The sequence below is a fragment of the Python bivittatus genome, unplaced genomic scaffold (assembly GCF_059951505.1).
Source record: "Python bivittatus isolate LINGU-HERP-01145 unplaced genomic scaffold, Pbiv_v1 ctg000080_np1212, whole genome shotgun sequence".
Taxonomy (NCBI): Eukaryota; Metazoa; Chordata; class Lepidosauria; order Squamata; family Pythonidae; genus Python; species Python bivittatus.
Genome location: NW_028277035.1, coordinates 35546489 through 35558824, shown reverse-complemented (window position 1 = coordinate 35558824; position 12336 = coordinate 35546489). Strand labels below are relative to the sequence as shown.

At 36.5% G+C, this 12336-nt stretch overlaps 2 protein-coding genes across 7 annotated transcripts in view; both read right to left on the bottom strand.

The window, feature by feature from the left end:
• Positions 1-5843, bottom strand: part of MAML1 (mastermind like transcriptional coactivator 1) — a 43497-nt gene extending 37654 nt beyond the window's left edge. For both annotated transcript variants that reach the window (XM_088133831.1, XM_088133832.1), the window contains exon 1: positions 5045-5843. In XM_088133831.1, the coding sequence (XP_087989957.1) occupies positions 5045-5467 (423 nt within the window). In that variant the 5' untranslated portion in view covers positions 5468-5843. The remainder of the gene's footprint in view (positions 1-5044) is intronic.
• A 2063-nt stretch (positions 5844-7906) lies between these two features.
• The window catches only part of CANX (calnexin), a 29893-nt gene continuing 25463 nt past the window's right edge, over positions 7907-12336 (bottom strand). For all 5 annotated transcript variants that reach the window (XM_007429529.4, XM_007429531.4, XM_025167506.2 and 2 more), the window contains exon 15: positions 7907-10738. In XM_007429529.4, coding sequence (XP_007429591.1) covers positions 10685-10738 — 54 coding nt within the window. In that variant the 3' untranslated portion in view covers positions 7907-10684. The remainder of the gene's footprint in view (positions 10739-12336) is intronic.

Here is a 12336-nt window from a genome sequence, read left to right as displayed (position 1 = left end):
CTTTTCAAAATATGTTCTATATTTCTCTTATTCTAACTCCTTATGAGAATATTTTCCAATTTGTATATAGTATGTATGTCCACTGTATGTAATTCCATTGGTTTTTCATTCAATTTATAGTTACTTATGAGCTAAGCCTAAAATAGAATAAATGTTTTTGTAGGTTGACAAATAGTATTGATTTTTTTTTTTAGAGTTCCTTTTCCTTCGAGATTTTGTTCTAGAACAGGTTTTTCTTGTCTTGATACTACTTTGGTGGGGCAGCTATCTGACTCATTTACTAAGCTTCTGCAAAATCTTGTTTCAAGAGAAATATCTCATAACTAGGTTTTGTCAAGTTTATCAAATTTATTTATTTATTAAATATATGAATCTTAATGTAAGCATAAAATTTAAACAACTTCACTAGTATAAATCATTTTATACACACACACACACACACACACACTGTATTAAGAGCACTATACCTCAGACAGCAAGAAAACCTCCAAACAACCCAATTTAACTCAACATTATCAACTGCCCTAGTAATTTATAAACTAGAAAATGTCATCGCAATCAATACAGAGATGTGCCAGAAATGTTTTCTTCCCAATGGAATGAAAATAAATAAATATCCCCTCCCCCACATAACACCTCAACTTGCTTTATAACACAGTATTTTGGTTATCTGCAGAACCTTTTATTTATCCATGTGAAATACCTCTTGCTTTAAGTCAACCAAATATTCTGCTGCCATTTTATCTCCACAACAAGCACACCACAGACAGCCACATCCCAGCATCTTAGGCGTATGTGGAAGCCCCAGATATCACATGGCCTATAAGTGATATAATTGTTGTTAATGTGGCTATGTTTCAAGATCTAAATTAATTACAACACCTCCCAATCAAGACATATTACTACTGGGATGTTAACACTATTTTTGCAATAACTGGCTCCCAGGTATGCTTGATGTCATCTGGACATAATTACCTACACAATGGGAAGGAGAGAAGTAAATAGGTTTTCATTTATCTTAAATTAGTGACATGGTACATCATAGTGCTCTTTTCCTGATAAAATGAATGAATGATAAAAGGTAGAATTAGTTTCAGAAAAGAAAAATCTTTTAAATTCATATATAATTACAGAATTACAGCAGTTTTATTAAAATATACCAAGCCGGTAATCTTCTCAATGATAATAATGTAATCAATACTTAAAATAATTTAAATGTATTAATATGAATTTCTAATACAAAGCAAGTTGTTAAGAACAGATTTTTCTTCCTAGCAATGTAAACTAACAATGGCTCCTATACTGAGAAATGATAATGGGTTGGATATGGAGAGTTCATTTTTGAAATGCTAAATACAAAGTAACATTTTCATTGTTCATTACCCAAGGTTTTCATAAAATGTGAGCATGCCAAAAATGTATTACCTTTTCTAAAAAAATGTGAACACTTTGGATTTTAAATTCCCACAAACAGAATCCGCTTACGGTGGGAAGAAGGTGCTTGTCTCATATCTTCTCTGGGGAATTCAAGAATCATCTGGAATATGAGCATACAGCCACTCCTTGTTTAGCGGCTTCTTTGTTCAGCGACCATTCGCAAATATGATGGTAATAACAATAACAAAAAATTCTGATCAATGTGCACACTTATGACCAAATTTTGTGTGCCTGACAACAATGCATGCTGGAGTGAGAGTAACGCTGGTGTTATTGCATGAGAGAACTTTATCTAAATGAGACAACAGCAACCAGTGATCTTTGCAGCATGTCTCTCTCTCTCATTTGCTTAGTGACCATTTCACTTCTGATTTAAGGAATGGATTTCAGTTGCTAAACAAGAAGGGGGTATATCAGGGAGTGGATCAAAGCTCCAGCCATGAATAATAGTTCTCTGGCCTGTAAAAAGACAACTCTGGATTCAAGGCAAGTTGCTTAGAGTTTGACATTTTCAATTTGGGTGGCATTTTATTCATGATTAGAATGTCCCACCAGCATGGGTTACTTAGTTCTTTCAATATAAAATTATCTGGAATCTGACTACTGTATTGTGCATAATAAAAATATTGAATCTTGCTTTATCTTCTGTACTAAGGCATTCTGAAAAGGCTATTGACAGTTAACAGAAAGAGAATACGCTGATATTTTCTTTATTATTTGAGGCCAATTTCTTTTAAATTTAAGTCAATTTACCAATTATAGATATCATTTTTCAATAATTTTCAATAATACTTAGAATTATATTATTATTCCCACTTTTAAAAAATATATATATTTTGGTCAACTCAAGGCAGCAAACATACTCCTGCCTCCTATTTTCCCCACAACAACAACCCTTTGAGATGAGTTGGGCTGAGGGAGAGTGAGTGGCCCAATGTCACCCAGCCAGCTTTCATGCCTAAGGTGGGACTAGAACTCACAGTAAACAGTGAGTTTAAACAGTCTCCTGGTTTAAAGATATTAAAGGTTACAGCATTCTCAAACTGTTCAGTGCTACACTAAAAACAAGTCATCTATAAAATATGTACAGAGAATATATAATCTAGTCAGCTTTTTACTTTTCCCAATATATTGCTACCTGAAAAATTCAACATCTCAAAATTCAAGAGGCCATAATATATTCCTGCATGGGCTATTCAAGGAATTACTGATAAACTGAGTATTTATATTAGACAAGCCTGGAAACCCTGCACCAATCACAGGAACATTCTACTAAAAGAAAATGTTGTTAGGCATATAGAAAAATAGTTATTTGTGAGTTTCCTGAATAGATTGGTAGGTCACTGTGTGACATAGAGTAGCTGAACTAGATAGGCCTGCTTGTTCCAGTGGGGATTATAGAATTATAGGGTTGGAAGACGCTGTTATGCCATTGAGTTTAACAACCTGCTCAGTGTATCAATCTCAGTTAAAGCATCCCAGACAGATAGCTGTTTTCTTCTGAAGATACAACTGGTATATTTAACACTGATTATCTTACATTAGCTTTATAAAATATATCACTACATTTTGTTCTGTTTTCTTCTTTTAAGCAAATATAAAATATAATCTAAATGATTTAGAAAGCTATCATTAAAAAAACTGAACAACCTTCAAGACAGTATCAGATCACAGAAGCTCCATATAACTTCACTGTCAAATAAAAATTAATGTGACCAATCATTTGGACTGTGACCTAGCTCTGTCCAGCCAGCTTCTAAACAAAGAAATGACTAAGAGACCAGACAATTTCTGATTCTACTGTATAAAGATCACAATTTAAAATGATAGAGTGAAAAAAAATATTTTTCCCTTCTCTTATCCTACTTTATTAGGAATAAAAAGGTAATTTTACATGCTTTAGAAGCACTGATAGCCATTCCAGCTCATTTCCACTTTACTTGCATAATTGATTCTCTTCACTTCTGACAGGAGGAGTATAGGATTTTACTTGTTATCCATTTTAACAAATTAACTGCATTCCACTTTTCAAGTGTATTTTGAATGACACTGAGTTGTGCTATTAATACAGTACAGAAGTTATACTCAGATAATAAGTCCTTCAATTCCAAAATAAGTTTGACTAATCTTAGAGAAGCCATAGATCAATAACATGCCTGTATAAGGTACCATGTTCCATCTCCAGTATTTGTGGATATTGAACCTTAAATGTTCATCTGGAAAAGATGCTGAAGGCTTGGATCCTGAAGCACCATCAAAATGAACTGACAGTTTTTAGCTAGAAGAACTAAGTCTCCAAAAAACCATTATCTTCTTATAATTTGTTTCTGTACAATTAAAAAAAAAAAATTGCTCAAGATCTAGTATATCTAACTCAAAGGTAAATAGCTAAAAATGAAAATGGAATATAAATAGGTATATTGTCTGAGGTAGCAAACTACAATAAAGTTGCTGTAGGTTATCAGTCCTCCCCAGTTGTTCCGGATTAAGTAGCACTGCTCTCTTGGCCACACAGAAAAAAGTTAATAAACATATGATGATGCAGAAAGAAGAATTCAACACATCTTTAAATCCCAGTTTAGGAGAGAAATAAGTATAAGCAGCCTTATCATTTACTCCTACAAAATGTTATAATGTGATTTGTTTAGGACACTATAAGAAAGAAACTAGATTTCCCAGAGCACACTGCAAAAACATTCAATTTCGGTTTTCTATTTAGATTCTCAAGACACTAGTAGTATATCTACTTTATAGCCTATCTAGTGCACACAAGATATTGGACTTAAACAGAAGAGGTTCCAATCATTACTCATTGAGTGACTATAGGGCAGATACACTTTCAGCCAAACCTACTGCCAAGATTGTTGTAAAATAAACCAGAATAACTCCCAGGTGAATCACTTTGGGATCCTTGAAGAAAGATTTGAATCAAAGTGAAGGAAATAAAGCCATTGTGCCTTGTTTGCTGTTACATGATTTCATGAAAAGGTATTCTACACTATGAGTAGAACTTCAAGCATCTTAATTCTGACATTATATAAATTCAACTGCCTGTCTATAGAGATCATATATTTATGCTGCGTTCATTTGTAAAGCAAATACATCCATTTGCGGCTTTAGAGAAAATAAAACTGCATCAGTTTATCTTTAATTTGATATAAGTAGAATACTACAGATTTCTACTTTTTTGCTTATTTTTCTTCAGGCCCTTAAAAAAAATCTCAAGTGCCATTTTTAAACTGTGTGGTATTTGAAGCAGCAAGAAGAGATAATATGGATAGATGAAAAAAAGCACAAGCAGTGATTAAATTTTCTTTTGCTACAGAGTTAAAGTGGGTAAGGGGATGGAAGATGGGGAAAAAAAAATGTTTTGTTACTGCTACAGTTCCGAAATTTAACATGAAGAACCACCCCACTCACACACACGAATGTAAATCTTTCCGATTTTAAAAGTTTCATAACTTTTCTGACGTGTTATTGTTTTGAAAACAAGAATCCCCCTAACTTCAGACTATGAATACACAACTTTTTTTTAAGAGCGGTGTGGGTGTCTGAGAGCCAAAATAAACCCCTGGACTGACCCAGGCCCCGACAGCTGGGACCTTACCGCAATGAGGGCGCTGCTACGGCCGTGCTGTTGCTGTTGTTCACCGCCCGCGGTGTCACTGTCCAGGCCGTTGACTCCAGGCCTATCGGAAGAAGTGGAGGTAGACGCAGAGCTCCCGGCCCCCGGGGCCGGAGCAGAGGAAGGCGGATGCGAAGGAGCTGTTGGAGGGGGCGCTGTGGGGGGAGGAAGGGGCGGCTGGCGGTGCTTCCCCGCTCGCTTGGCCTTAGCTTGCAAGCAGCGCTGGTGAAGGGCGAAGGTCTGCTGGCGCTCTAGTTCCAGGCGCTCCGGGGACACGGCCTGGTAGCGGGACTCACAGGCACTGTGATGCCGCCGGCAAAGCTCGATGCGCCGGCGGAGCCGCTCCATCACCGCGCTGTGCTGCGACACCACGAACTCCGCCATGGGGCAAGGAGGCAGAACCATGAGCCGAGGACGAAAGCGAGAGCACCGGCGCAGGCGGCTCTTCACTCCGCCATGGCTGGCGGCGAGGGACACCGGGCACTTCTGAGCCCAACTCTCCCTCTTCTTCTGCCGTCACCGCTACCCTTTCCAGGGGGGGGCGCCCCACTATGGTCCGACCCGACCGAGCCCGCCTTCCTGATGCAGGCCTGGTGACCGGCCAACGACTTCCTCTCCCCTGCCCCAATCTAGCTCAGGCCCAGAGCCACCCAAACCTCCCGTTTCCCATTGTTATCCGCGCCTCAGCCGCCGCCATCTTGAAATTGTTTTACCCCTTTTCTCCCCCACTTGGGAGCCTGCCCAGTCCAGAGCGGGTGGACTTTCCTAGGTATTGGCTGACGTCACGGCCCACACACTCACTGGCAGTAGGCGTTAACAGACTGCTTAAAGGGCCAATCGGAGATGAGAACGGAAAAGAAAAGGGCAGGGAAAAGCTGGGGGTGGGGATTTCCCTTTCCGTTTCTCTCCTCCCCCCACTTCCCTACGACCTTTCCGGAAAAGTAGAAGGGGCGGAGCTCTATGATTGACAGAAAATGTCCCCCGTATGCTGCTTGTGCTGGGATGGCTGAAACCTGTAGGTCTGCCCCTCGCGTACTCTGAAACGCATCCCGACTGACTGAAACAGCGAAGGGATATTACGTATTGGGCAATACAGATAGCAATAAAAGAAAGTAAATACTGAAAGGTAGTTCGATGCTCTCGTTTCACACTGAAAATAAGCAACTGAGTGATAAAACCTAAGGCCAAACCAAGTGCTTGAATTCTCACCAGCCTTTCCTTTAAATTAAGGGCACTGCCATTTTAAGTGGACACTTCAATATATTCGGTATACACTGATTTTAGAAGTTTTTAGTTTTTTTTTGCTGGACTAGCGGTTAACATAGTGCAAAAAAACAACCTAAGTCTGGGTCCTCTTAAAACGCAATCGTTCTTTACGCTACTAATCTCCTGCTTATGTAATATATTAATGGTTTCCCCCCCAAAATAACGATTCGTATGCCGCCCGACTCTCAACGACGCCGGGCGGTGCGAAGAGTTTTGTGTTAACCCGCGGGATAACAAATAATGCTAATTGGAGACAATGAGAAACGTTTTCACCTCCAATTAGAAAGCACGAAAATACTAGAAAGGATTTTCCTCTTGTTTGATGGTACAGTTCCACCTAGGTAGTTTAAGTACATTTTAAACTAACTCAAAAGACCACCTAACATCCTCAAAAGCAAACTACTAGCAGGGAATTTGATCAGGTCAGAATGGTCTATGCAAACTATTTTGCATGTTTGTAAAAAAAAATAAAAAGGAAGTGTATTTGGAAATGTGTAAGCAGCTATAGAAGTTGAGCAGAATTTCAAATGCATACTTTACGCTAATCAAGTGAAAGTGACAAACTCTTGAACAGGTACAAATAAATTATGTAATTCCCAGGCTTTCTATAATTTGGCTTTTTAAATTGCTGGTAAGTTTCAATGTTGTTTATAGTTTAAGCATATTATGTATATTTTTTGTTACAATGTGACATTTTTTGAAAAGACTTGTGTATTTAAGATTAGAAGTTGGAAAAAGGAATGAATCCATCAGCTTATTGGATCAAGTGAAGCAATTTATTGCCAGCAGATTGCTATTCATGTTACCTTAAGGAAAAAAAGTATGTTACACATTTAACATGGACACAACTTTTGAAACAGTCTCAAGACCACCACATTCTTAGGCCATTTCATAACATTTCTGCAATGAAGACAATTTTATTTCATAAAAATATTCCAAATAAATAGAATTATTCTGGCATACAAACTTATGCCAAGCCATTACAGCATAATTTTGAAGTCACAAATACTCCAGGAAGCATACATATACAGTGTAACTAGCTAAAAGGTTGAAACATAAAAGTTACTCACCTCTAGTCCTTCCAGTTCTTCTATTATTAATGATTTCTTAGAAATATGTGCTGTATAAATCAAATCTGTATTAACTATGTATACATAATTAAAATATTTTCTATTATAGTCTATTTTCATTCTGAAATTGTGCATATTGACCTTTGAACAAGGTCAAAAATAGTGAGATGGAATCAATTGTGTTGAAAGATTTAACATTTCACAAAGCTCAGGTTTCTAAAAGCAAGTTGCTCACTATGAAACCAATTTGGAAGTACGACCTCAATATGGTGTTATTCATACCTTTTACAATTCCACACTTATAACAATCCTGACTCAAAATATTCTCAGTAGTACATTTAAAACAGAATGCAGACAATTTAATCACTATGCATTTTGGATATTGTTCAGTTTTTCCACAACAGAGTAGTAACAGCTCTGAAGGAAGACCTATTAACTCCTCTGCCTTTAGATTATGAAAGCCAAACATTTTTTAAAAAAAAATATTGCAGACTAGACAGTAGAAAAATAGTGATTTATGTTTCTTTATTAATCAAGTAAGCTTACATTTGTTTATAACTTAACCAATATATTTATATGTATACTGCATCTTCAGATTTTTATAACAGTCAGGACTTGAGTCACAATCTTGTTTACCAACACTTGAGGATTTGCATTTGAAACTTGCATGGAGCAATACTGGCATTTAGAAAACTATAACAGAGAAAAAAGGGGTGCAAAGAAATGTGTTCTTAGCACCATATTTACTGCCACAGGCTAAGTGGGGCCAGAATCTGGAGATCGAGGATATCCTTTGGTTAATCACGTACAACTTTCCTGTCAACCATAACATCCCCACATGCGACTATCAATACATTTCACTTTTATAAGTTTGCAGTGTAAGTATCCGAAGACAGAAACATGTTCAATTAATATCTTTCTTTTGCTTTAAAGCATCTATATCTTCATTTTTAATATATGAACTGGGACTGATTTGAAATGGCTAGAATGCACTTTATTTTCCAAATAGAAGTATGTAGTCAAATATCTTATTCACTCAAAAATTCTGTTTTTAGATAGAACATTTCCTAAAAATCTACTATGTGTATTTCTTTCCAACTAGCAATTCAACTATGTCAGTGTAAAAGATTTCCTGCATCAGAATTATTTTCCATATTTTTTTTTTAATCATCCATTAAGTTACCAATTCAGCACCTCAAATTATTTGGAAATTACGAATGACTTATTTTGTTAAAGTTTTGGTTTATTATTCTTAAATAGCAGGTGACAATCTTCTCCCAGTATTAAGTAGTCTTAACAAGGCTTCACAGGTAGACACTGGGCAATTAAAGAAGTACATTTAAGCAATCACTGCAAAAATGTGCCTTCTCAATTTTCACTAACATTAAAAAAGGCCAAAACATGCAAACAGGGGAGTATTCTGAAGAGGTTTTATGGGTGCCAGATTTATTCTTCCCAGTATCCTGGAAAGAGGAATACACGGTTCACAAAATGTGAATACGTTGTTCAAAAGACATTAACTCAAGTACATTAAAGTTAGTACTAGTATTAAATAGCCATTGCAAGTCAACTATGTAGAAGAAAATAGGAGAGGAAGCTATGGGCAATACTTTCACTTAAATGCCCTGCATAGAAAGAAATTATTGTAAGCAAGCCACTGACTGTATCAAATTGGATCTACCAGTGGAATGGATGCTGAGTTTATGGAGCCCTCTGGAGGGCATAGGGAGAAAAGACAGAAAGGAAACTCTTGCAGAAGTAGATGTCTGCTCACTTGATGCTGGAATGCAAGACAAAGGTTGCAAGCACTGTAGCTTCGAATGAGGATAGTTTTGTTTTGGAAAGATCACAGAACTGAGGGTTCTAAAAGCAAAATAACCCACAGGACAAATGTCAGCCTTGTTTTGAAAAAGCTATACACATAAGTTTATATCTGAGTATCTGAACAGAATTATAAAAGCTTAGTTATGCTGAAAAACCTTTACCCACCAAGTAGAAACGAGTGTTTTAATTCAGTGCCATAAAAAAAGGACAACAGATGGCAAAACATTTATTCTTCCCTTTCCTCCATTATGCCCTTCAATACAATGTAGTGGATTATACTTTTCTTAAGTAAACACTTTGTATTCTGGATAAGATTTCTGAATAGCTAGATACTCAATGCAACATATTTTTTAAAAAAATTTATTCATTTGGAACCCCCTAGATTCACAACATTTTTTGATACATGAAGAGTACTGAGACTCAAAATGTTACATATGCCAAGTTTTCACATGCTTATTTCTCAGCCACAAATACTGACATCTGCTTTCAGCACAAATAAAACTTGAAAGATCAGCTTGCCTATGCCTCTTCTCCTGTGCATCAATGTACATAAGATGGCAACAATAAGAAAGTTAGCAACACTGTCCTGTTCACAATGTTTGGACCCAGAAATAAGTAGTTCTATCTTCTGAGAATAAGAAACACAATTTTAACAGTGAGCTAAGCATGTGTACTCTCTAGCAGCTAAGCTGCATCTGAATAAACTGTACAGGAGAAGCAACAGCTGGAACAGGAGGAAAGAGTTTAAAAAAAAAACTGGGGGAGGGGAGAAATGCCACAACTGAAAGCAAATTCCAAACTGAGAAAAAGTTCAAAACTTAAAGGAACAAGACAATCCAGTCTCACAGTACCCTAACTAGAATCTGCTCCTAAATTCAGTCTAACTGTGAATACTATTTTAACTGAGCTGTACCCATGACCAATATGAGTATTTCATGGCCACATGGTTTTCATCAATAAGAAAGTTTGAGCACTTGATGATTTCTTCAAATGGATTTTAACTTCATCCTACATTTAACATGATCAAACTAGGAGAAATAAGAGTTGTATAAGAATTTCCATCTTTGTAAGAAAGAAAAGACTTATAAAAACTTTATATCTGGCATTTTTCCTAAGGTTTGCTCTTCACTTCCATTGATAGATTAATACATTAATTTAAGCCAAAGTTTTGAGACTGGTAATTCTATCATCTATTTAAAAACAAAATAAAAATGTTAGTTTTTGTAAAATTCCAGAAATTCATAGCTGGGTTGTGTTAAATGCATTCTTTTTCTACAGGAATATTCTATTTAGAAACACAATTGCAAATATTTGACTGCTAAACACTTTTCACTGGAGAGTATTTGACAGGAACCTATGGATAGTGAATTTTGAGGGTTTTTGAGTTTCAGCAAAAAGGTATCCACGGTCCTCTCCCAAAACCATATCAGAAAAATTCATCAGATTAAGTTTTTAGGATATTTCAATCTCTTCTTGGTTTTCTATTTCTGGGAGACCTATTCACCGTTTCTTCCTCCTACAAATGTAAAATAACATATAAATAACCCAGTAACATTCAGATGTTTAGCTTTAAAAATAATAGAGGATGTTTTCACAGGTAATTTGCTGTGATCTCAAAAGAATGGTGCATAGCAGCAAATGGAGTTTGTTTTTAATAGCTGTTGGCACTGTTGAACAGAGATAAGCTACTCTAAGCCTGACTTTTTGGCTGCCAAGTCAATCAGATTTAGCTGTTATCTCACATGAATAGTTTTTTCAATATTATAACAATAAAATGTTTCAACTCTAATATACATATCAGGGTTAACAGAAAAATCAAAAGGGGTTCAGGCTTATTTTTGTAAATAGTACAGTACTACAAAAACTTAAGATTTGACATTTCTAACATTTGACATTTATGGCAACAATGTATACTTCAAAAAACACCAAATACTCTCCTATGGGAATGAATTTCTCCATGAATTTATCAGATTGTGCTTAACAGTGCTCTACGATAGAACGATCTTCTAATAATTTCTACAGGTAACTTCATTTTGAAATATTCCTAACTGGAGAAAGGTGTTATAAATAAAATTTTGTGAAGATTAGCAAGCAGTTAAAGTGTAGGAAAGGTAACAAAGCCCAATTAATATTTTCTCTTAGAATTGTCAACTTTAGTATGGAGATAACATTCAATCCATAACAACTGCCTGCAAATTACGGAAATTAGTGTAATCACATCAGTAAAGCTATGTCATCTTGTGGGACCTAAGGAGGCGTGCCTTCTCTTGATGTAACTGCCCTTTGAAGAACATCCCCCCACCACCTGAGACCTGAATGCCCCCAACCTGGTTCTTCCATCAGGCACTGGGAAAGAATGATGTGTAAACCCATCTAATATGAATTTGGAATTTGCATTTTTTGTGTGTGTGGATGTGATGCATTCTTTTATATTTTGCTCTTTGCAATATTTATGTTTTTAATTCTTTATAAGCCACCCAGAGTCATTTGACAAACAAGTGGCCTAAAACTCAAATAATTTTTTAAAAAATCACGGCTGTATTGGCTTTCAGAATTTTGTAGACTTGGATACGATGCACTTCAGTGTGCAAAATAATACATACAGGTAGTCTTTGCTCAACAACTGTTCACTGAATAGTTTGGAGTTATGACGGCCTTGGAAAACGTGCTTTACAACCTATACGTGAACTTATGACTGTCGCACCCCCCCCAAGGTCATATGACTGTAAATTGCAACCTTTTTTATGATGGTTGTTAAGTGAATTACTGTGGTTGTTAAGCGAATCACTTGGCTGTTAAGTGAATTCCAGCAAAAACCATCCATTGGGGAAGCTGGATTTGCTTAACAACCATGTGATTTGCTTAACGACCGCAGTGATTCACTTAACAGCCATCATAAAACAGGTCATAAAATCAGCTCTGGTCATGTGACAACTCACTTAATGACCAAATCACTTAGCGACCTAAATTCTGATCCCTATTATGGTCGGATAGCAAGGACTATCTGTATAGGGACCCAGAACCCTGCAGCTAGCCACATTGTTGAAAAAATGACAATAAAATGCTAATCCTGCCCTAACAAATTTGCATCCCAACATGTGATGTTAGTACATA